General features: G+C 45.3%; 1 protein-coding gene across 1 annotated transcript in view; it reads right to left on the bottom strand.

Annotated features, from left to right (window-relative positions):
• Nucleotides 1-25575, bottom strand: part of SORCS1 (sortilin related VPS10 domain containing receptor 1) — a 588550-nt gene that overhangs the window by 360930 nt on the left and 202045 nt on the right. The window contains exon 4 of the mRNA XM_030204718.1: nucleotides 1399-1557. Within this exon, the coding sequence (XP_030060578.1) occupies nucleotides 1399-1557 (159 nt within the window). The remainder of the gene's footprint in view (nucleotides 1-1398; nucleotides 1558-25575) is intronic.

Raw genomic sequence — 25575 nt, 5'->3', positions numbered from 1 at the left:
GAGACTCTGTTTATTTTCTGTGGCACCAACTGGTTAAATGCCACTGAAAATGAGCAGTTAGACCTGGAAAAGGTGATGAAGGGCTGCCAAGACATACAGCCGGGTGCAGGGAAGAACTGGACCTCCACGCACCACGCCTCCCCACTTGTGCTGCCGCTGTCTCCTGCCCATCCACCCCTACCTTTCTGTCTCTGCCTCCAAGGGTGGGATCCCAAGCCCGGCACCAGCAAGCCTCTGCCTGCCTGCCTGCTTGCTCCCATAGTCTGTCCTCTCCTGCACCTGTCCATATCGAGATTTGGGACCCGGATGATTGCATTAATACAATATCACTGTAACGAAATCATCCAAGTCCTGGGCGGGACATAGGAGCAGGAGAGGACAGACCCAGAAGCAGGCAGGCAGGAAGAAGCTTGCCGGCGCCAGGCCCAGGCCCCCCCTTGGAGGCTATGCCTGGGAATTTTGCCACCCTTCCCCCTCTTGGCAGCCCTGAGGTGATGTAACTGGCCAGTTAAATTGCTTTGACTATCAACCCCATTGTTCCCATGATGATACAAGAAAAATCTGGAAACAACACAAAACAAACATTTTCTGGCTGCAGCCAAGGAACGAGTGGACTCGGAGCCAACAGGCGCGCGGCACCCCCTCAGCAGGTAAAAATGCACCCGGGGGGGGGGGGGTGTAATTTCACCAGGGGGGGGTCGCGCTGCACCCGGGGGGGGGGGGGCATCGGCCATCTGCCCCGGGTGTCAGCCAGCCTAGGAACGCCACTGGTTACCATCAGAGGAATGACTTCAGCTGGTGGAGCTTGGAATCCCCACCAGCTGCTGCTGAAAGTGTGTTACTGTTGGGTGGGCTTGAGACCTAAGTGGGTAGGTCCTGACCCATCCAGGCCCACCTGTGGCTACGGCACTGGAGTGCAGAAATGACAAAACATGTTATAACCTAGTTTGTTGGTTCTGTTGTGAAACACCTGAAGATGCAGTATGAGAGTGCATATTGTCTGAGGCACAGAGACTTGTGCACGTCAAAGAGAAGGTATACATGGGTCTCTATAATTTACCTGAAGTAACATTCAAAGCAGAAATACATATGTATTGCCACTTAGAAAATTCACCTAAGTATGCACAGGATAAAGCATGCATGTATGTTTATGTGTATGTATGTTTGTAAGTAAGATTTCTACCCTAGAACCTTCTCCTCCCCCTATTTTCACCTCCTTAAAACCAAAATGATGGGAGATGTACATTTATCTGTAAATTCAGCACCCCTGACTTAACTCTGCCTTTTTAAAATGTCACAATCGTAATTATGATTAGGAAATAGAGTAAGAAAATCAGCTCTGCAGAAAAGCAGAGGTCATTCTGTTGCTTGCCGAGAAAGCTGCTAAGCGTGGCTTACCTTTTGGTCAAGACTGTAAGCGAGAATCCAGTCTTCCTGCTTGGAATGAAAGAGCAGACTCTGTATGTAAAAGTTCAGCCGGTACTTTTGATAGGTGGCCCCTTCATCCGAGCTGATCAGTAAACTGCTCTCGATCTCTGGGTCTGTCAGCAGCATAATCTGTAGAGAAGAAACATTTCAAAAATGAGTTGGTATAACCTGACTGAATGCTAAACTCATAGGGAAACTGTTACTAAAGTGTGGCAAGTTGTTGCCCTTGAATGGCTTCCACAGCAGATAGTAATGCATGATAAGCGCAAAGGCTTAAATGCCCATCAAGTCCCCTACATATACTGCACTGAAAAGTTCTTTACTGCACCTTTAGACTATGTAGGATTTTGGGGTTCCAGAATCTTGCTACTCTTTGGGATTCCGGAATCTTGCTACTCTTGAGAATTCTGGAATCTTGTTACTCTTGAGGATTCTGGAATCTTGTAACTCTTGAGGATTCTGGAATCTTGCTACTTATAGGTGGCAATTCTATAAATAAATATCAAGCTGCCCCAAAGCCAGGGAAGAGCTCAGAGATATTCTTTATGGGAAAACAGGCCCACACATGTACAGAATATCATGTACATAAAGATGATGTATATGATACCTCCTCCTGCCTGGCACAGGGAACAATCCGTGTTCCCTGGCCAAGAGGATGATGGAGGATGGCCAAGACAGAGAAGACTAACATAATGGTTTTCACAGCAGACTTTGATCCAAGTAACATGGGCTTGATTCCTATTGTAGATCCTTGTGATCTTGGGCAAGTCACTCAACCCTTCATTGCCCCAGGTACAAAAACTTAGATTGTGAGCCTCTAGGGACAGAGAAAGTACCTGCATAAAGGGGGAGATGCTATATATATGATGCTTAAAAAATCAGCACAGAAATCAGTGCCAACTAAGCATATTCTATAAGTGGTGCCATGATTTAGGCACGGTATACAGAGTATGCTAGGTTGATATCGCAGCACCTAGAACCACACACATCCATTTACACCAACAAAAACAAGGCATAAATCCCAGGGTGTAGATTTACATGCACTGGGCTACATTCTATAACTACAGGTGTAAATTTCATAACACACACGAAATACCCATTTTCCCACCCATAACCACACCCCTTTTTGGCCTGCAAACGTTTGAAGTTTGGCGTACTTCATTACAGAATATGCTTAGCGAGTTGTGCGCGTAAATTTTAATTAGTGTCAATTAGTGGTCAATCACTGTAATCGTCTGCCTTGTTGTAACGATACTCTTCAATCACACTGAAGCACTGTAATTGTATGCCCTGTTGTATGTAAGCCACATTGAAACTACCATTAGGCGGCAAAATGTGGGATATAAATGCAATCAATCAATCAATAAATAAATAAATTATTGCATGTTAAGTGCTGTTATCAGTTCTCATTAGCTTGTGAAGCTTGTTAAGCTACACGCATTGTTATAGAATCTGCTTGGATTTCAGAACGGATCTTTAGGCACGCTATACAGAATATAGGGGACTATCCTGCTCATTTTTGAAAGAGAAGGACGCCCATCTTCCGACACAAATCGGGAGATTGGCGCTCTTCTCTCAGGTGCAGCCAAATCGGCATAACCGAAAGCCAATTTTGGTCGCCTTCAACTGCAGTCCGTCACAGGAGCAGCCAAAGTTTAAGGGGGTGTATTGGAGGCATAGCGAAGGTGGGACTGGGGTGTGGTTAACACATGGGTGCTCTCAGCCGATAATGGAAAAAAGAAGGGTGGCCCTGACGAGCATTTGTCCGACTTGGTCCATTTATTTTCAGGACCAAACCAAAAAGGTGTCCGAACTGACCAGATGACCACCAGAGGGAATCAGGGATGACCTCCCCGTATTCCCCCAGTGGTCACCAACCCCTTCCCATCCTAAAAATAAAAAATTAAAAAACACTTTTTTCCAGCCTCTATGCCAGCCTCAAATGTCATACCCAGCTCCATGACAGTAGTATGCAGGTCCCTGGAGCAGTTTTACTGGGTGCAGTGCACTTCAGGTAGGCAGACCCAGGCCCACCCCCCCCTCACTTGTTATACTTGTGGTGGTAAATGTGAACCCTGCAAAACCCAACCCAAACCTACTGTACCCACATGTAGGTGCCCCCCTTCACCCATAAGGGCTATGGTAGTGGTGTACAGTTGTGGGGAGTGGGTTTTGGGGGGGGGGGTTTGGGGGGGGGGTTTGGGGGGCTCAGCACCCAAGGGAAGGGAGTTATGTACCTGAGAGCAATTAATGAAGTCCACTGCAGTGCCCCCTAGGGTGCCCGGTTGGTGTCCTGGCATGTGAGGGGTACCAGTGCACTACAAATGCTGGCTCCTCCCATGAGCAAATGGCTTAGATTTGGCCGGTTTTGAGATGAACGTCCTTAGTTTCCATTATCGTCGAAAACCAATGCCGGCCATCTCTTCGGTCGACTCAAATGTTGAGAATTGGCCGTCCCCGACCGTATTATTGAAACGAAAGATGGCCGCCCATCTTGTTTCGATAATACGGTCGGGGACACCCCTTTACGGGGTCATCCTTAGAGATGGGCACCCTTAGAGATGGGCGCCCCCGTTCGATTATGCCCCTCCACGTGTACATCTAGCAGTGCTGTAGAAATGAGTACTAGTAGTCTTGATGCCCTGCAATTTGGTAGCCTCACTGTTATAGAATTTTTGTTGTACCCCCATGCCAGCAACATTAACACCTCAATTGTATGCATGCAAATATGCTCCAATCACTGGACACCGTAACAGCGTACGCACGTATTCTGTAAAAGGTGCACCTGTCTACACACCAGTTAAAGAATACACACACACATTTTGATGTTGCCATGTCAGTTCAGAGTGTGCACCCTTTATAGTATTGCTCTTTTGATGCGTCATCTTGAGGAGGTGCTAAATGTACCCATGCTAACTGCACACATACCAAAATTAGTGAGGCTGCCGCATGAACACCCAACTCCCTAGATCTCTATGTAACACATACAATATTGGTTAGGACCAGATGTCCATTAAGCATCAGTCTTCAACAGTAGCCAAACCATTTCACTTGGAATAGACTGCAATGAGTAGATCACTCTTGACTCAAAACTCTCAGCAGCAGGTAGTTGCATTCTACTAACTTTTCCAGCTAATAATTCTTATTTATTTATTAGGATTTATTTACTGCCTTTTTGAAGGAATTCACTCAATGTGGTGTGCAGTAAGAATAAATGAAACATGAGAAATAGACAATTACAGCAGTAAAAATATTTTATCCTCTAGAAATGCCCCCCCCCCCCCAATTTTTTAACACAGCTGTACAACAACATGTTAATAGAATTAAAATACCTACCATGTCTACATTGTTTTTATGTAGTACTATATAGTGGTGATAAACAATCAGGAATTTTATCGCCATACCTCAAAGTATTTACAATGCATATGAGTAACTGCAGCATTGGTGCTCACCTATAACTGCTGTTTTCCATAGACAGCAGTGTTGATGAGGTATAAGTAGGTGAAGCCATCACACATCATCAAGAAAGTTAGTGTCAGATTCTGAGTACATGCAGTCCTTCCTGTACACAATGATTTCCTCAGCTCCTCAGTTAGTTCTACTACTACTACTACTTAACATTTCTAAAGCGCTACAAGGGTTACGCAGCGCTGTACAATTTAAACATAGAGGGACGGTCCCTGCTCAAAGAGCTTACAATCTAAGAGACAAGTGAACGGTCAGTCCGATAGGGGCGGTCAAATTGGGGCAGTCTGGATTTACTGAACGGTAAGAGTTAGGTGCCGAATGCAGCATTGAAGAGGTGGGTTTTAAACAAAGACTTGAAGATGGGCAGGGAGAGGGCTTGGCGTAAGGGCTCAGGAAGGTTGTTCCAAGCATAGGGTGAGGCGAGGCAGAATGAGCGGAGCCTGGAGTTGGCGGTGGTGGAGAAGGGTACAGAGAAGGGTACTACTACTACTTATCATTTCTATAGCGCTACAAGGCATACACAGCGCTGTACACCGTACGCAAAAAGACAGTCCCTGCTCAAAGAGCTTACAATCTAGATAAGACAGGTAAACAGACAGAACAATTAAGAGTAAGGGAATAAAGAGGTGAGGATAAAAGGACAGGGCAAGTGAGTAGTGGTTAGGAGTCAAAAGCAGTGGTAGTTCTGTAGCTGAAGAATTAACACAACTGTCAGGGAGATGGGAGGGACTGTTTGCCCCATCTATCCTGTTGTCTACAGAGAACACCTAGCTACAGGTGAGCAACAATGCCATTTCTGCATGAGTTATATTTTCATGCACTGCCTCAGTTACATGCAGCTATACTTCATGAATATTCATTAAGGATATCCTGAAAGCCAAACTGCTTCTCAGCCCTCCAGGATTCCAGTTTGACACCTCTGCTCTAGGGGCTTCTAGACGGTTGCTGAAGATGAGCAATTAAAAAATCCTGCTGTTTATACGGCTGGATTATTTTGCGCTGAACGGATTTGCGACATGGTTTACACCAAATGTTTTTATGTACATCACTCTAAGATTCTTGTGAGCAACATTTGCTAAAATGGAATGAAATAAATACATTCTGTTTACTGCTACATTCAGAGGTTATGAATGTTTTCATTAAAAGTTTGTCATTTATTTTTCTGCTAATCAAACTAATGAAGTTCCAGTCCATTACACCCTGGTTTCCTGTGGCTGACTTGATGAGTCTCATGCTGTACATGTCAACAAAAGGAACACAAATAGAAAGAGACCCAAATCTATTGCAAAGCAGTAAAAGGGACCTCTTTACTAAAGTGAGCTAAGCATGCTGGCTAGGTGGACCATTGGTCTGACCCAGTATGGCTACTCTTCTATGTTATAATGCCGTTGTATGTTAGGATGTTATGAGGATGAAAACAGGTGTAAGGATGTTATAATGCCGTTGTATCGCTCCACGGTGCGACCACACCTTGAGTATTGTGTTCAATTCTGGTCGCCACATCTCAAGAAAGATATAGCAGAATTGGAAAAGGTACAGCAAAGGGCGACTAAAATGATAGCGGGGATGGGACGACTTCCCTATGAAGAAAGACTAAGGAGGCTGGGGCTTTTCAGCTTGGAGAAGAGACGGCTGAGGGGAGACATGATAGAGTGGAATGGAACAGGTGGATGTGAAGAGTCTGTTCACGCTTTCCAAAAATACTAGGACTACGGGGCATGCGATGAAACTACAGTGTAGTAAATTTAAAACAAATCGGAGAAAAAGTTTCTTCACCCAACGCATAATTAAACTCTGGAATTCGTTGCCGGAGAATGTGGTGAAGGCAGTTAACTTGGCAGAGTTTAAAAAAGGGTTAGACGGTTTCCTAAAGGACAAGTCCATAAACCACTACTAAATGGACTTGAGAAAAATCCACAATTCGAGGAATAACATGTATAGAATGTTTGTACGTTTGGGAAGCTTGCCAGGTGCCCTTGGCCTGGATTGGCTGCTGTCATGGACAGGATGCTGGGCTCGATGGACCCTTGGTCTTTTCCCAGTGTGGCATTACTTATGTACTTATGCTCTTATGTAATTCAGTAAATGGCACCGAAAAATAGACACCAGGAAAAATCCATGCTCGGCGCTATTCTATAAAGAGCACTCCAGGCTGAGCGCTCTTTATTGAATAACACTTAGGGGTTCTTTTACTAAGACGCACTAATAGATTTAGCATGCGCTAATGAGTTAGAGTGCGCTAAATGATAAGATGGCCATAGGGACATAGAGGGAGATTCTATATATATGGCACCTGGAAATCTGCGTGAAAAACATTGCAGAATAAGCATATTCTATAAGTGGTGCCTAGATTTAGGCATGGAATATAGAATATGCTTAGGTGATATACCAGCGCCTAAACCTACACGCCTCCATTTACACCAACAAAAATGTGGCGTAAATCCCAGCATGTAGATTTACACACACTGGGCCATATTCTATAACTATGAGCATAAATTTTGGAATGTACATTAAATGCCCACCCCCCCCATAACCATACCCCTTTTGCCTGCACGTTATTAGAAGCTAGGCACATTGTGTTATAGAATATGCTTAGCGAGTTGCTCGTGTAAATTCTAATTATTGTCAATTAGTGCTCATTATTGCTTGTTAAGTGCTGTTATCAACACTAATTAGCTTATTAAGGCAATTAAGTTAGGCGTGATGTATTATAGAATATAGCTGGATTTCAGCGTGGATCTCCAGACACGCTATATAGGATCCAGGGGAATAATGGGCAGCGCAGACCAGGGGCGTAGCTATGTGGGGCCACAGGGGCCTGGGCCCCCATAGATTTGGCCCTGGACCCCCCCTGCTGACGACCCTCTTGACTCCCTTCCCACCGCCAACCCACCGTCGCTTACCTTTGCTGACGGGGGACCCCAACCCCCTCCAGCCGAGGTCCTCTTCTTCCTTCGTTCTGTTTCTGAGTCTGACGTCCTGCACATTGTATGTGCAGGACATCAGACTCAGAAACAGAACGAAGGAAGAAGAGGACCTCGGCTGGCGGGGGTTGGGGTCCCCCGCCAGCAAAGGTAGGTGACGACGACTGCGGTGGAGGGTTGGTGCCAGGAGGGGGGGTCGAGGGGGTCATTGGCAGGGGGGGCAAAGTTGTTGTTGGTGGTAGTGGTGGCGGGGGGGGGGGGGTGTCGGCAATGGTGTGTGTGGGGGGGTGTCGGCAATGGCGGGGGGAGTCGGCGGCGCCGGAGGGGGGATAAAATGTGCCCCCTCACCTCGGGCTTTGGACCCCTCTCCCACCGAAGTCTGGCTACGCCCCTAGTGCACACTAATTATTAGCACAACTTAGCAAAATGACCCCATAGTGAGGATCCCCATGTCCATTTTTGGGTGTGAGGACTGAGAACAATTGAAACTTGGTGTAAATCTTGGCATTCCAATTGGGGGTGCAGCCCCCAAATTCAGTAACACTGTATGTAACTTTCTGGAATGCCCTATCCTGCCCATATCCCTCCCATGGCCACACCTCCTTTTGTGTCGCTCATGAGAACATTTAGGCACAGTTCTTCATAGAATTGCGCATAAAGCAGTTGTACATCTGACTCCCAATTAGCGCCAAGTAACACCAACAATGGATTATTAGCTGACAATTATTGACTGTTAATTGCTCGTTAACTCATGTAGTTGCACACACAACTCAGGATCCTGTCTAAATTTGGAAGCCGAAATTTGGGCAACCTTTATAGCATCTGGGGTTAGCGTACAAAAGCAGTAGCTGTGCCCATGTTAGCAAGACAGTGCATTTTAATTTGTATGCTAACTGCATGCCCTGTTTACAGTGTTAAGCGGACTAACAATAATCTTTTGAACATTGACTTTTACTAAATATACACTATTGAGTGTTGCTCTACACATATTTTGATCAGTTTTGCACATTAGGGGAGGATTGATGATGGATATATAAGCCGGAGCTCTAGCCTTGGCATATAATAGCAGGCTCTGTGAACTATCGTACAGTCCTACTTACTGAGATCCCCCTCTCACATTCATAATTCACACAATACTTACTATTTTTGTTGTGTGCCAGTGTCCTAATAAAACAGGCTTTCTTCTAATGTCACCTATTTTACCTTCTATACTATTGGGCTTGTGTTTATAGAAGTTGCCCTGTTTATGGAGCAGGAAGTGAGGAGAGAGTGGGCGTGTACTGTACAGACCAGTTAGTATATAGGACTTACGTGTGTGCTGTTACTTCCACATCTAAAGTGGTGGTAAATGAAGCCACCTGACGCGAGGTAGGTGCATTCACATGTTCCCTGAACCCCCAACACCATCCTCAACTGTCCAAGCTGACCTCCATGTTGCCCTATCTGACACTTTCTACAACAGTCAATTCTGACACCCCCCCCCCCCCCCCACACACACACACACACTCATGATGCCCCACTTGGCACCTTTCTCATCAGTCAATGTTGACCCGCCCCCCACCGTCATTCCTTCCATCCAATACCTCTGACAATCAATGATGTCCTCCCACCCCACCTCCTGTTAACACCTCAACACCTACACTAAGGCCCAGATGCACTAAACTTTAACAACCCTTTAACGAACAAGTTTTAAACCGTGACATGCATTAAAGGCCTTTTTCTGGCGTAGGTAGCAGCTAACGAAAACGGAATGCAGATGAGCAATTCGTATACCAACCCCATTGTAACAAGATGCACTAACATTGTCCAATTGCCTTAACGCAGGAAAAATGCAGGAAATCTAATGGAGGTCTGTACCTCTTGTTAGAGCTGCCCAGCTGCCAAAATGTAATGAAAAAAAAATCGGGAGGGAGGGGGAAAAAACGGGCATCAGGAGTTTGACGCCCGAGGTCCCTGCTGCTCCCCGCTCCCCCTGCATTTTAAAAAAAGAGGGGGAAAAAAAGTATCGGGATGGGGCAAAGGCGCTCATCAGGAGCATCCTTTATGAGCGTCCTTGCCCCCCCCCCATCGCCCAAAGTCACCGCTGCTCCATGCTGCTCCCCGCTTGCCAAAAATCCAAAGTTTAAGCTGCCCCGGCTCACCCCTCCCTCTCTTCTCTTTCTTCCCAGTTCCGCCTCCCGCTATTCTCTGCCCCGTGCCCCGCCCCCACCGCCCTCCCTGAAGTCGCCGCCATTCCCCCCTCCACCGGTGCCCCCCTTCTTGTTACCGGGCCGTGCAGCGCCTCTCACCTCTGTGTGAGGGCGCTGTACAGGGAAGAACAGCTGATCGTCTCCTCTGCAGTCTCCGACGTCCCTCCTCCCTCCTGGGCCCGCCCTCGTCTGGTTACGTCACCTCCTTCCAAAAATATTTTGAAAAAGAATAAATAGCACTCAATTTGCAAATGCAAACTGGCAAATTACTGGAAAACGCTTTAATATATTTTGCAGTAAGCTTTTTTCCACATGCTAATCACGGGTTATGGCTTAATGCTCTTTAGTAAAAGGGCCCCTTAGATGATAAGCTCTCCAGGGACAGGGAAAATATTTACTGTACCTGAATGTAACTCACCTTGAGCTACAACTGAAATATTTTGAGCCAAATTAAAAAAAAAAAGTCTCCCAACCCACTGACATCACTCAAGTCCTACTGGTGGACTGTAGTGTCTAGTGGATAGAAGGAGAGACCTCCCGATTGCTCCTGTCCCGTCTGAGTTCCAGGTTCACATAGCAGCTCTAGAGGTAGAGAAATAAGGAGCTTATGTGCAAATTTCAAAAAAAGTGCCCATTGTAAACATATTTATAAAGAAAATGTAGGTGCCTAGGAGGCTCATTTTCAGAAGAGAAAAACGACCAAAAAGTGGAATAAATCTGCATTTGAACGTTTTTCTCACAAAAACGCCCAACTTGGTGTCTTCAAAACCAATTTTTAGACATTTTTCAATGAAGTCTGTCACAAATGCATTCAAACCACAAGGGGGTGTGTCATGGGCGTGTTAGGGGCGGGATCTGGGCATTCCTAACACTTGGATGTTTTTCTGCCATAATGGAACAAAAAAAAATATCCAGGGCTATAAGCTGGATGTTTTGGTCTACACCTGTTTTATTAACAAACAAGCCACAAAAAAGTGCCCTGAATGACCAGATGACCACGGGCTACCGCGAACAATCGGCTAACTTTAGCAGCCAAAATTCAGCACATTGCTAGCTAACTTAAGCGGCCAAATAGGACCACCTAAATAGCATAAGAACATAAGAACATAAGAGTAGCCATATTGGGTCAGACCAATAGTCCATCTAGCCCAGTATAATGTTTTCCAAACAGTGGCCAAGCCAGGTCACAAGTAACTGGCAGAAACCCAAATCGTGGCAACATTCCATGTAGAACCCCAAAGAATAGCAAGATTCTAGAATCCTAAAGAGTGGCAAGATTCCATGTAGAATCTCAATAGAGTAGCAACATTCCATACTACAAATCCCAGGGTAATCAGCTGCTTCCCATCTCTGTCTCAATAGAAGACTATAGAATTTTCCTCCAGGAATTTGTCCAAACCTTTTTTAAACCCAGATAAGCTAACCGCCGCTACCAAATCATCCGGCAAAGAGTTACAGAGCTTAAGTATTCGTTGAGTGAAAAATGTGTCCTCCTATTTGTTTTAAAAGTATTTCCATGTAACTTCCTTGAGTGTCCCCTAGTCTTTGTACTTTTAGAATGAGTAAAAAAAAATCAATTTACTTCTACTCTTTCTACAGCACTCAGGATTTTGTAGTCCTCAATCATATCTCCTCTCATCTGTCTCTTTTCCAAGCTGAAGGGCCCTAACATGTTTAGTCTTTCCTCATACACTCCTCCCCGTGAACTCCGTTCGCTGGGTAAATGTCTCCTGTCGTCCCCCTTCTCCCCCACTGCTAACTCCCGGCTCCGTTCCTTCTATCTCGCTGCTCCCTATGCCTGGAATAGACTCCCTGAGCCGGTACATCAGGCTCAGTCTCTGGCTGTCTTCAAGTCTAGGCTTAAAGCCCACCTCTTTGCTACTGCTTTCCACTCCTAACCATGACTCTCTTACTCAACACCCTCACTTATCATCCCTACCACTGCAATTTCCCCACCCCTAGCTGTCTGTTCGTCTGTCCAATTTAGATTGTAAGCTCTGTTGAGCAGGGACTGTCTTTTCATGTTAATTTGTACAGCGCTGCGTAAGTCTAGTAGCGCTATAGAAATGTTTAATAGTAGTAGTAGTAGAGTTCCATCCCCTTTATCATTTTGGTCACTCTTCTTTGAACCTTTTCTAATTCCGCTATATCATTTTGCGATACGGTAACCAGAACTGAATGCAATACTCAAGGTGCGGACACACCATGGAGCGATACAAAGGCATTATAGTATTTTTGGTCTTATTCATCAACCCTTTCCTAATAATTCCTAGCATCCTGTTTGCTTTTTTGGCTGCTGCCGCACACTGAGCAGTCCTATCTTTCACTGCTATAAACTTAACTGGCCAGTACTGAATACTAACTTGGCCAGTTAGGTTTAAACCGTCCAAAAAAATGGATATTCAAAGCCGATCACCGGAAATAGCCTGCCATTTAATATCTGGGCTCAGTGCTGATCAAGGCACTTAGGCAGCCTGCCTCCCACGGGCTGAGTATTGGTTGGTATGTCTGTATACAATACAAAGGTCTTTTGATTTGTAGGGGGGGGGGGAGAGGATGGGATGTAGAGGGGTTTTCATTTTGGGGTACTTTGAGGTTTTGGACTAGTTCTTATGGTAACATGTTTAATAATGACTTATATTTGGTTGTTGTTGTTAAAAGTTGAACTATCTTGAATTGGGTTTATATCTTTATGTTTGTTTAATGAACATGATTCAGACATAAAATACAAAGGTAAACTGGCAGAAATTGCAGCTAGATTGAAGCCATTGAAATTTTTGCCTGCTCGGGAGCAGACATACGTTTTTGCATATGGGCACATATATAAATTGTGCACATAAATCGAGATTCTGCCCATGGTCCACCCAAACTCTGCCCTAGAACACACCTACACGTTGCCTGCATAAAAGTACAAGTCTTTTTGTCAACACACCAAACATTGCACGCACAAAATTGGGCATGTGCGCAATTTGCACACACAATTTAATTGAATGAGCTAATTAGCACCAATAATTGGCTTTCTAATAAGCACTTATTGGTACTAATGGCTAAAATTTACACATGATCTGAAAAGGAGGGGCATGGAAATGGGTAGGGTAAAGGCGAGAAGGGGGAGCTCCTAAAATTAATGCACATTATAGAATAATAATTTAAGCACATATATTTGCACATTTCCATTGGTGCAAATGGCCATGCCAAAAGTTAGATGCAATTCCCAGGCATAAACATTATTCTATAAACCACATCTAATTTTAAGCATGCCTTATAGAATAGTGCTTTTTTGAGCACTATGGGCCTTTACAGAATTAGGTGGATAGGGAGCAATTCTCAAAAAAGGATATAGCAGAATTAAACAACATTCAAAGAAGAGCGACCAAAGGGGAAGGAACTCTTCCCATAGGAGGAAAGGCTATAAAGATTAGGGCTGTTCAGCATGGAAAAGAGACGGCTGAGGGGGATATGATTGAGGTCTATAAATTCCTGAGTGGTGTAGAACAAGTAGAAGTGAACTGAGTTTTCACGCTTTCAAAGAAGTACAAAGACCAGGGGACATTCAATGAAATTATGTGGAAAAACTTTTAAAACAAATAGAAGGAAATAGTTTTTTTCACTCAAAGAATAGTTAAGCTCTGGAACTTGCTGTCGGAATATCTGAGTTTTAAAAAAAGGTTTGGGCAAGTTCCTGGAGGAAAACTCCATAGTCTGTTATTGAGATGGAAACAGAGGAAGCTTCTGCTTGCCCTGGGATTGGTAGCATGGAATGGTGCTACTATTTGGGTTTCTGCCATGTACTTGTGACCTGGATTGGCCACTGTTGGGAGCAGGATACTGGGCTATTTGGACCATTGGTCTGACCCAGTATGGCTATTCTTATGTTCTACTAGGAAAAAATGCCCGTTTCTGAGCGGAATGAAACGGGCGCTAGCAAGGGGCCCCCTCCCTCCGTCCCTCGAAGCTACTTGCCTTGTTCGCTGTGGGCCGTTTCGGCCCTCGAGTGTCAATAGCTCCGCCCTCGACGTCATGACGTTTTGACGCGTCATGACGTTTTGACGCGAGGGCGGTGCAGACACTCCAGGGCACACCGGATATCTCGGGCGCCTCAACTTCCGTGGAGGCTTCAGAACGTTGGGGTTGCCTTTTATATATATAGATAACTGGGCATCTCCTTTTAGGTGTCCCAAGTGCGCACTGTAGAAGCTTATTCTATAACAGAACCAAGGTGTGTATCCCTACTTAAATGCACTGCAAATTGTGAATACATTGATTTGGATGTTTCTTTTCCAACTTAGGCAATCTACACTGAACTGGGTTTCATATGCATAGTTTTAACTGGAATCTCCAGGGTAGTGGCATAGCCATGGGTGAGCCTTGGACTCAGGGAGGGGCATAATCGAAATGGACGCCCAAGTTTTGCTGAGGACGTCCTCGCAAAACATCTCAATGGAGGGGCGAGGAAACCCGTATTATCGAAACAAGATGGACGTCCATCTTTTGTTTCGATTATACGGTTGGGGACGCCCAAATCTTGACATTTAGGTCATCCTTCGAGATGGTCATCCCTAGACTTGGTCATTTCTGATTTTCGGCGATAATGGAAACTAAGGACGACCATCTCAGAAACGACCAAATGCAGGCCCTTTGGTTGTGGGAGGAGCCAGCATTCATAGTGCACTGGTCCCCCTCACATGCCAGGACACCAACCGGGCACCCTAGGGGGCACTGCTTCACAAATTGCTCCCAGGAACATAGCTCCCTTACCTTGTGTGCTGAGCCCCCCAAACACCCCCAAAACCCACTACCCACAACTGTACACCACTACCAAAGCTCTTACGGGTGAAGGGGGCACCTAGATTGGGTACAGTGGGTTTGTGGTGGGTTTTGGAGGGCTCACAGTTACCACCACAAGTGTAACAGGTAGGGGGGGATGGGCCTGGGTCCGCTTGCCTGAAGTGCACTACACCCACTAAAACTGCTCCAGGGACCTGCATACTGCTGTGATGGACCTGAGTATGACATTTGAGGCTGGCACGACATATTTTTAAAGATGTTTTTTGAGGGTGGGAGGGGGTTAGTGACCACTGGGGGAGTAAGGGGAGGTGATCCCCGATACCCTCCGGTGGTCATCTGGTCAGTTCGGGCATCATTTTGTGGCTTTCTTGTAAGAAAAACAGGACCAGGTAAAGTCGTCCAAGTGCTCGTCAGGGACGCCCTTTTTTTCCATTATGTGTCGAGGATGCCCATGTGTTAGGCATGCCCAATTCCCTCTTTCGCTATGCCTCCGACATGCCCCCGTGAACTTTGGTCATCCTTGCGATGGAAAGCAGTTGGGGACGCCCAAAATCGGCTTTCGATTATGCCGATTTGGGCGACCCTGTGAGAAGGACGCCCATCTTCCGATTTGTGTCGAAAGATGGGCGTCCTCTTTCAAAAATAAGCCTAAGGGTCACCCAAAATTGTGGCACTCTTGTTGTGACTGGCAGGGATCCTTAAGCCCGGCCAGCTGAAGACTTCCTCCTCTTTGGGCAGCCAGTGCTCTTCCAAACGGCAGCCGGCAGCACTTCCTTCAAGATGACACCGACACCAGCCCCTCTACGCACGCTCAGTTTTTTGCACATGCACAGCCTGCTGGTGGCAGTGTCAGCTCGAGGCAAATGCTGCTGGCTGCTTTTTGGAAGAGATCTATCTTCCCGAGGAGAAGGAGGTCTTCAGCTAGTGGGATTTGGGGATCTCTGTCAGCGCCAATATTTAATAGTTTATGTGTGGGGAGGGGGGAATGAATTCCATGCCCACCCACCTTGAGCTTAAGCTCACCCAAAATCAGTCATCTGACTATGCCCCTGCTCTAGGGTGATTTAAATATGTTTAATACTCTATGCATTCAGGTCATTGTGCCAGAATACAAATGACAATTGTATTATTTAACTACTAGTAAAAAAGGCCCGTTTCTGTTTTAAAGGAAACAGGCGCTAGCAAGGTATCCCTTGGAGTGTGTATGTTTGAGAGAGAGTGTGTGTGAGAGTGACTGTGTGAGACAGAGTGAATGTGCGAGTGTGTGTGTGTGTGTGTGTGTGACAGAGAGAGAGTGAGACTGGGTGCGAGTGTGTGTGTGAGAATGAGAGTATGTGCCAGGGTCCCCCCTCCCTCCCAGTTCCAGGGTTGTCCCCCCCCCGGTCTGTCTCCCAGTTGCAGGGGGGTCTCCCCTCCCTCCCAGTTGCAAGGGGGTCTCCCCCTCCCTTCCTTCCTCCCTTTTTCCCAGTTGCAGGGTCCCCCCTCCCTCCCAGTTGCAGGGCCCCCCCTCCCAGTCTCCCTCCCTCCCTCCCAGTTGCAGGGTCTGTCTGTCTCCCCCCCTCCTTTTGTCCTCCACGTTTTAAGACACTGTCTATCCAGTTGAAACAGCTTTAGACTTGTTTCAGATGGAACAACAATTTTAAAACGCCAATGTGAAGCAGCAGCTCTTAGGTTTGCTTGGTTTTGAGTGTATACCAATGACGGCTGCGTAGGTGAGTGGAAACAGAGATTAACCAATGGGCTTCCTTGCTTACCGTAGACTTGCGTTGCTCACTTCCACTCCTGTGCATTAAACGTCCTGCAGCATCTCATAGGTTTGCTTCATTTGTTTTGAGTGAACGGGGATGACAGCTGCGCTGGAGTCGGATCTGCTGCTCTGTCCCTCCCCCCTCTTCCGAGTCGACAGTAGACCCCGACTGCAACCCTGAGCCCTTACCCGCCTCCTCCACATTGGACAGTTGCTGCAGGCGCTCTCCTTCCTCTTCATCCTCTCCAAATCCGGACTTGGAGAGGAGAGGGAGGGCGGCGGCGGTTTTTGATGGCGGTTACTGTGCGCGGGTGTTTTGGGATGTTTACAGCCAGTCTTGAGTGATTCCTAGGCAGGGGGAGGAGTAGGGAAACTTACTCCTCCCCCTGCCTGGGTCACTGATTGCTGCTGACTGGGTCGCGGTTTGTTGCTGTGCGTCCGGCTGGTGACATCACCCGAGGCGCAGCCAATCAGTGGGATTCGTGACGTCATTTTGATCTACAGCACCTAGCAGACCACGGTGGAAGCCAGGATGCCAGGCAGCTTCAGAACGTTGGAGGTGAGAATTATTATATAGGATATGTGTCCACATCATAAATTAGGCTCATACTTGTATAATTTGCAAATAAAACTACCCATATCGTCCAAGAACCCCCCCCCCCCCCCCAAGCTTTCTGTCTTTCAAAGTGAAAGGCATATCTTTGATTTGTTTTTAAGTTTCAGAAAGTTGTCCTTTCATCTTTCATTTCCAGCTTATCGAATTCTGCACACTTTGCCCTTCATATGCAGTGTGTACTGTCGTTTACTGTGAGGACAGAAAAGCTTCATCTTCCATCAGATAGAACTCATATTTCCTCTGCCCAACAGTCCAGACGTTATCAGAGCAGGTTTACTCCTGCAGTCACTGATGGGTCATATTAATCGCTCTTCCTAGAAAGTCAATAAAGTCAGCATAGACTCCTTCACCCAGATTCAAGGTAACAATCCATCACCTCCTCTTGAGACGGGAAGAAACTCCATTTATGTTTTTTTACATGTGACAAATGAAAATGAAATACAGTTTGTCGAGGTGACGCACATCATACTTTTTGGCTGTTTGATGCTCTGACAACAGGGTGTCTGAGAATATTAATTGTATCTATTTTTGAGTGCTCGGCTCTCACCTTTTCTCTTTGGTTCAAGATCTTTCAGCAAGTCTATGACTATCTGTCTGAGCCTTCTTAACTTTTTGTTAATGCAATGCATGACTCATCGCTCTGATTAGCATGAAAGGTAAATGATTGATGATGTAACTTCAGTGTCTATGAGTGTTTTATTCAGAAAGCACTAGATCTGTGTATTAGTAGATCTGCATAGCAGCAGTTTGCCCTTCAGGTAGGGGGTGCTAAATGTCAGTCCTTGAGTACCGTGAGCTGCCGCGAGAGGTCGTGGAAACCATTTTAGATCGGCACCGCAAGGGGCAGGAGTAAGGGGGCTGTGCTCCTGCACCCAACGACCCCGCTGGACCACCAGGGATACAGGTAGGTCCAGAGGGAAGGGCTGTCTGCATGGCTGGGGGGGGGGGGGGGGGCAAGGGGTCTTGATGTGAGCTGGGAGGAAGGAGGGAAAGAAGGGAACATGGGCGGGTGGGGGGCATGAGGTGGTTCAGGGGTTTAGTTAAGAAAAAGAAAAAAAAATTTTTTAATGTTATGCAGGCTGGCCAGCCCGATATTCAGCTAGGGCCAGATAACTTTTATGCGGCCCTGGCTGAATATCGTCCAGGCCCGCGTAAGTGCCGGGCACCCAGCCTGCCCCCAAATTCCCCGATATTCAGTGCTGGTGCCCAGCCATGGCCCGGCACTGAATATCGGGGGATAAGTTAGCTGGCGACGATTAGCATTTAAAAAAATGATGACCGCTGCCGCCGGCTGAATATTTGGGGAGGGGCATATGCCCATCCATGCCATTGTAAAATGGTTATTTCATTTTGTTTAGGTTTTTTATTTTTTTCTCATGGTGGTAATTAAAGAGAATCAATGCTCATGTTAAACAGCTTGAAACTGTGTGAGAGTTTTCCACTGGCACCCCTGCTGGTGGAGGTTGGTACATCAATTCTGAATTTTTAGTCACAGTACTGACACCCACACACACACACATACACACTGGCAGGATTGAGAGCAATGAATGCCCACATGACTTAAAAGTTGATTAGCAGGAATATTGAATAGCATGAGCTAACATTGTTATTTACATTTAGTTCACACCTTTAGCTCAGGATGAGTTGCATTCAAGTATTTTCCTGTTCCCAGGGGGGCTTCCAATCTAATTTTCTACCTAAGGAAAAGGAGGTTTAAGGGGCAAAGTTATCAACATGGGCTATCATTAAGATGTGTTGTTTTACTGTTAGCTCCAGTTATTAGTAACCAGTGGCGTAGCCACAGGTGGGCCTGGATGGGCCAGGGCCCACCCACTTAGGGCTCAGGCCCACCCAACAGTAGCATATGTCTGGTGGTAGCTGGTGGAGATCCCAAGCTCAGCCAGCTGAAGACTTCCCCTTGATGGTAACGAAAATAGTACTCTCCACGATACCGGCACCTGCTCATGTTCAGTTTTCTGCACATGCCTGCTGCAGACTGAAAAGGTAGAAATTAGCGTTTTCTCACCTGCTGAGATATTTTTTGGTGGTGGGGGCGGGGGGGGGGGGAGGGGGGAAAGAGAGCACTTGGTGCCCACCCACTTCTTGCCTAGGCCCACCCAAAATCTGTAGTCTGGCTACGCCCCTGTTAGTAACTAGGTTTCATTGCGTAAAGTGGAACCTGTGCTAAAATACAGTAACTCAGATTAAGAGCTATTAATACCCCTAAGTCACTTGCCCTAGATTACAAGGTGCAGCAGCATGATTCGACCTGGGTTTCCTCAGTTTTTAGTCCCGTGCATGCTTTTTCATGTTACTGTGAGCTATTTAGTGCATGCAAAATAAAAATCACCACATTTTAACGTCAAAGGAAAACAACTGAAAACTAAATAATGCATAACCCTACTGATCTCCAGCATGTCTACATCATAGTAACATAGTAACTTAGTAGATGACGGCAGAAAAAGACCTGCATGGTCCATCCAGTCTACCCAACAAGATAAACTCATATGTGTATACCTTACCTTGATTTGTACCTGCCTTTTTCAGGGCACATGATAGGAACATTTCAATCTCAGTACCCACTTTAAAATTCCACTTTTCTCACTCTTACTAACTAAGCTGTAGAAGGGTTCAAATATCCGCTCTATGAAGAGAATGCTTCTTGTGTGATTGAACATAGCTTCGCAAAATTAGCGGCATCAGAAGGTAGGGATGAACAAAAATATTTGTTTCATTTTCATATTTTCTTAATTTTTCCCCATTTCGGTGTTTTTATTTTTCAATTAGGTGCACATATTTATTTTTAAAGTATGCGTCATCCCCCCTTACTGGGTTTTACTGACTGCCAAACATGACCAGAGTCACAACATTCATAGATGCTTTGCATCATACCCATGTGACCATTGTAGCTATTATTGAAGGATCTGATGACCCCTGCTGAAGGCTTTATTGTTGAAACTTGGCCAAGTTTGATCCTTCATCATTAAAAGTTTTTCTACTTGCATTGTTGGTTGTTCTTCCTTCTTGGACCACCTTTGCTGTTCTTGTGCTTTCTTATTCTATAACAGATCACCTAAAGAATGTTACCTTCTGCATTCATGCACTCAAATGGCTTAGTGCGTACATGAAAGGCGAGTGGAGTGGCCTAGTGGTTAGGGTGGTGGACTTTGGTCCTGAAGAACTGAGTTTGATTCCCACCTCAGCACAGGCAGCTCCATTGCCCCATGTAAGCCACATTGAGCCTGCCAAGAGTGGGAAAGCGTGGGGTACAAATGTAACAAAAATAAAATAGATACTATTGGAGATTCTACATGGAATGTTGCTATTCCACTAGCAACATTCCATGTAGAAGGCTGTGCAGGCTTTTGTTTCTGTGAGTCTGACGTCCTGCACGTACGTGCAGGATGTCAGACTCGCAGAAGCCTGCGCGGCCACATTGGTGATCTGCAAGGGCCGACTTCTACATGGAATGTTGCTGGTGGAATAGCAACATTCCATGTAGAATCTCAAATAGTAGCAACAGTGGAGGAGTGGCCTAGCGGTTAGAGTGGTGGACTTTGGTCCTGGGGAACTGGGTTCAGTTCCCACTGTAGGCACAGACAGCTCCTTGTGACTCTGGGCAAGTCACTTAACCCTCCATTGCCCCATGTAAGCCGCATTGAGCCTGCCATGAGTGGGAAAGCACAGGGTACAAATGTAACAAAAAAAAAAATATTCATAGGGGAGGGGCATGGGCAAGTCCAAGGCATGGCAGAATACTGTAAGTTACATACAGAAAGGCCAAATTTAGACCTGGTATATATGTGCGAAACCTACATTTAGGCATGCCAATGCCAGTATGCATGTAAGTCTTCTTATAGACTAGGTTCTCAGCCTGTAGAAATTTGGCCCCTAAATTTTGGCAGCCTGTTACAGAACTGCCTCCTGTATGCTTGTTAGAACTTTCCAACATGTGCAAATTGATTGCATACATGTTAATTTATCAGGTTATACTTGCACAGTCGAGTTTAAGGTGCAAAAAAAGAACCAAATGCATACTAACAACTGCATATCCCCCACAATTAACATGACATAAGACTATAAGAATAGCCATACTGGGTCCGACCAGTGGTCCATCTAGCCCAGTATCCTGCTTCCAACAGTGGCCAATCCAGGTCACAAGTACCTGGCAGAATCCCAAATACTACTACTACTACTACTATTTAGCATTTCTATAGCGCTACAAGGCGTATGCAGCGCTGCACAAACATAGAAGAAAGACAGTCCCTGCTCAAAGAGCTATGTAATAAAAGTGAGCCAAGTATAGGACAATCAAGCCATTGTGACATCACTGATGAGGTTGGCTCTTATTGGTGGCCTGAGACATTATGACATCACAATATTAGCTCTGGTTACAAGAGACTACTACTACTACTATTTATCACTTCTATAGCACTACAAGGCATACGCAGCGCTGCACAAACATAGAAGAAAGACAGTCCCTGCTCAAAGAGCTTACAATCTAATAGAATAGTAGCAGCACTCCAGAATCAATTAATATGTACACGTATAAATTTAAATGTCAGCCATTGATGACAAAAACACAAACTGGCTAGAGAATCAAAAATACTGCATCACACTGAAACGCGACGAGCCTTTGTCCGTTGTTGACACGCACTTGGCTTTGTGCCGATTTGACCAGTGCTCATCGCGTTTCAGTGTGATGAGGTATTTTGGATTCTCTAGCCAGTTTCTGTGGGTTTTTTTAATCATCAGTGGCTGAGATTTTTCATTTGACTCCTGAAAAAGGTGCGTTAGAGCTGAAACGCAGGACTGAGTAGAGTCTTTGGAACTGAATTGTTGTACAGCTTTGTACTTTTGCAATTTTATTTTTGTTACATTTGTACCCCGCGCTTTCCCACTCATGGCAGGCTCAATGCGGCTTACATGGGGCAATGGAGGGTTAAGTGACTTGCCCAGAGTCACAAGGAGCTGCCTGTGCCTGAAGTGGGAATCAAACTCAGTTCCTCAGTTCCCCAGGACCAATGTCCACCACCCTAACCACTAGAAGTCGGCCCTTGCAGATCACCAATGTGGCCGCGCAGGCTTCTGCTTCTGTGAAGCAGAAACAGAAGCCTGTGCAGCCTTCTACATGGAATGTTGCTAGTGGAATAGCAACATTCCATGTAGAATCTCCAATAGTATCTATTTTATTTTTGTTACATTTGTACCCCGCGCTTTCCCACTCATGGCAGGCTCAATGCGGCTTACATGGGGCAATGGAGGGTTAAGTGACTTGCCCAGAGTCACAAGGAGCTGCCTGTGCCTGAAAGTGGGAATCGAACTCAGTTCCTCAGGACCAAAGTCCACCACTCTAACCACTAGGCCACTCAATTCTTTTATTAACAAACCTGCTGCTTCGATTGACATTCGATCTAGCCCCTATCTCTTTTTTTTCCTTTGTACACTAGCGATGGAGATCACCATACAGACATCTCGCCTGTCACTTATTAGTTTCTCAAAACAAATCTTTAAATTCATTCTAGTCTAACATTTTTAAACTACACATTGGGGAACAGCCTACACCATTCCAGCAGATGAATAGTCCAACTGCCATTTTCTGGAGCAAGATTTCTGATCGATCGACAAGTGCAGCAGAGCCTGAGAGCAAATAGTTTCTTGGATATTTTGTCACAATTTTACTTTTTTCTCACCGGAAACTAGGAGAATTGTTTCGACAGGAAGCACAAAGTGATGTAATTAAAGAAGGCTTTGACTCAAGAAGTGAAAAGTGGGACTGGGCCCCGGTGGTAATGGGATTTACACAGAAGCGGAGCCAGGTTGACGGCGCAGGGGGAGTGAGAGCGGACCTCCGCCGTTGCCAGCACGCATTTTCAATGCAACACGACGATAAAAAAATAGGCACCGGTGCAACTCCGTTTGGGGGAGAGGCCGCTCCCCTGGCGCACCACCTAGCTACGCCACTGGATTTACAGATACTTCTCCTTTCTAGAGGAGAAATTATACTTCAAAGGATGACCTTTCTTTCTATTAAGCAAAGGCCTGGCCTTGAACATGAGCCTGAAAAAGTGTAAAATAAAACTGCAGAATGGTTTTAAAGGGTCCTCTAACTAAGGTGCACTGAAAAATGGGCTGCGCTAGTGTAGGTGCATGCTTTGGTCGCACGCAGATCCATTTTTCAGTGCGCCTGTAAAAAAAGGCCTTTTTAAATGTTTGCTGAAAATGGACGTGCGACAAAACTGGCGTGTGTTCATTTTAGGTCTGAGACCTTACCACCGGCCATTGGCCTAGCGGTAAGGTCTCTTGCGTTAACCGTGCGGTAATCATCTACACGTATCATTTCGGAGTTGCCATGTGCCAGAAAAATAAAATATATTTTCTGGCGTGCATAGCGGACGCAAGTCAAAAATGAAATTACCACACCAGAATGCTTGCCTCATCTCTTGGTGTCCATGGGGTTGGGTTCCTGTCCTTCGTGTGCTGTTGGGGGTTTGAATCCACCAAAGCCTGTGTGATCTTCGGGATGTGGGTCTTGTTTTCCCTATCACCCTGTGGCTCATTTAACAAACAGAGGGGTATGTTTACTAAAGTGCGTTAGCATTTTTAACGCACCTGTAAATTTAAGGTGCGTTAAACACTAACGCGCCTATACATTTCTATAGCATTAAAAACGCTAATGCGCCCATTGCGCCGCTTAGTAAACATAGGCGAGAGACAGATGGACAGACCCTCATCAACACTTTCTCTTTTCTTGAAACACATCTGAAAAGCACAAGCTTCAATAAGCATCAAATTATATTAAGGCATTGCAAGGTACAGAGAACTGATTCACTGGTCTTCCAAACGTATTAACAGACACTCAAGGCATACTTTTAATAACTAGTGTGTAGGAGTCACCTCAGCGTTACCCTCTGAGTTTAAAAATACTACAAAGATCCATCAATGACATGAGGTTAGCATCTTCTTCAAACGTGAGCTGTTATCTGGAGAAGGCTGGCTGGATCTGACATTCAGCTTGCCATCAACACACATAAAAAGATAGGTGTTCATTTGCTGATAAGGTGCTCCTTATCAGCTGAACAGCAAAAATAACTACTGATAAAAGAGCATTTGACTGAAAAATAAATTCTATCAAACACCTTAGTGCAGCAGGATATTGTACACCTTGCCACACATTTTATAAAATAGGATTAATTTTATAAAGCTTTTCTCGGGGGAGAAACAGCATCATAAAATATACATTTGTGCCTACCTTAGAGCACGTGCAACTGACTGTGATTATTTTCCAGGGGGGGGGGGGGGGTTATAAGTCACCTATATAAATAGATGCAACAGTATAGAATGTTTGTACGTTTGGGAAGCTTGCCAGGTGCCCTTGGCCTGGATTGGCCGCTGTCGTGAACAGGATGCTGGGCTCGATGGACCCTTGGTCTTTTCCCAGTGTGGCATTACTTATGTACTTATGTCCTCTACTTGGCTCACTTTTATTACATAGAGCAGTGATTTAACCTATTGTGATGTCATAGTGGCTCATTCCACCAATAAGAGCCAACCTCATTAGTGATGTCACAATGGCTTGATTGTATAGAATGTTTGTACGTTTGGGAAGCTTGCCAGGTGCCCTTGGCCTGGGTTGGCCGCTGTCGTGGACAGGATGCTGGGCTCGATGAACCCTTGGTCCATAAGTATGGCATTACTTATGTACTTCTTCAATTTTCTGTATTCTGGCTCTGCCTGTATTATGGTCTAAAAGAATTTGCAGTCCCATATAATATTTTATTTAATATACTTTAAAATAATTTTAATTTCTTCTCAGTACAACAGCAAAAACATACTTTTTTGTTCCAAGTTTGAAAGGAATGGTGCCTAGTAGTTTACCGGTATATATTACATCCGTAAAATAATATACACATAGGTAAACATTAAAATACGTACACCTTAAACTGTATGTACAACATATGTTATGTTATATTATTAGAGATTTGTATCCCATTATATCTCCACAAAACAAGTGCAGACATGGTCACAATACGGCGCAATAAATGCATCCTTCTAAACATGAAAGTTTGGCTGTATGTTTGTTTGTTCTCCGTGTATTGGGACATGGTACAAGAAAGGGCAACAAAACTTTGTAGCAACAACCTTCTCATTCCAGAGGAGGTCGACACTACATTTTGTTGAAAAAACATAATTCCCCCGACTATAGTAGTCAAGTTATCTGGCCAATAAGACAGCGACGTTTGACAGTACCTCATAAGTAAGAGGAAATACAACCAAACTTTGCAGAGAGCATCCTCTCATTCAGAAAAAGATCATAGACTACTTTTTGTTGAAGAAACACTGGTCCCCTTTCTTCAACAGCCCCGCCCATCTATCCGACCAATGACATTGCAGAATCCAGTAGTTACCTCAGAA

This window comes from Microcaecilia unicolor, chromosome 5, assembly GCF_901765095.1.
Source record: "Microcaecilia unicolor chromosome 5, aMicUni1.1, whole genome shotgun sequence".
Classification (NCBI taxonomy): domain Eukaryota; kingdom Metazoa; phylum Chordata; class Amphibia; order Gymnophiona; family Siphonopidae; genus Microcaecilia; species Microcaecilia unicolor.
This window is presented reverse-complemented; position numbering and strand designations above follow the sequence as displayed.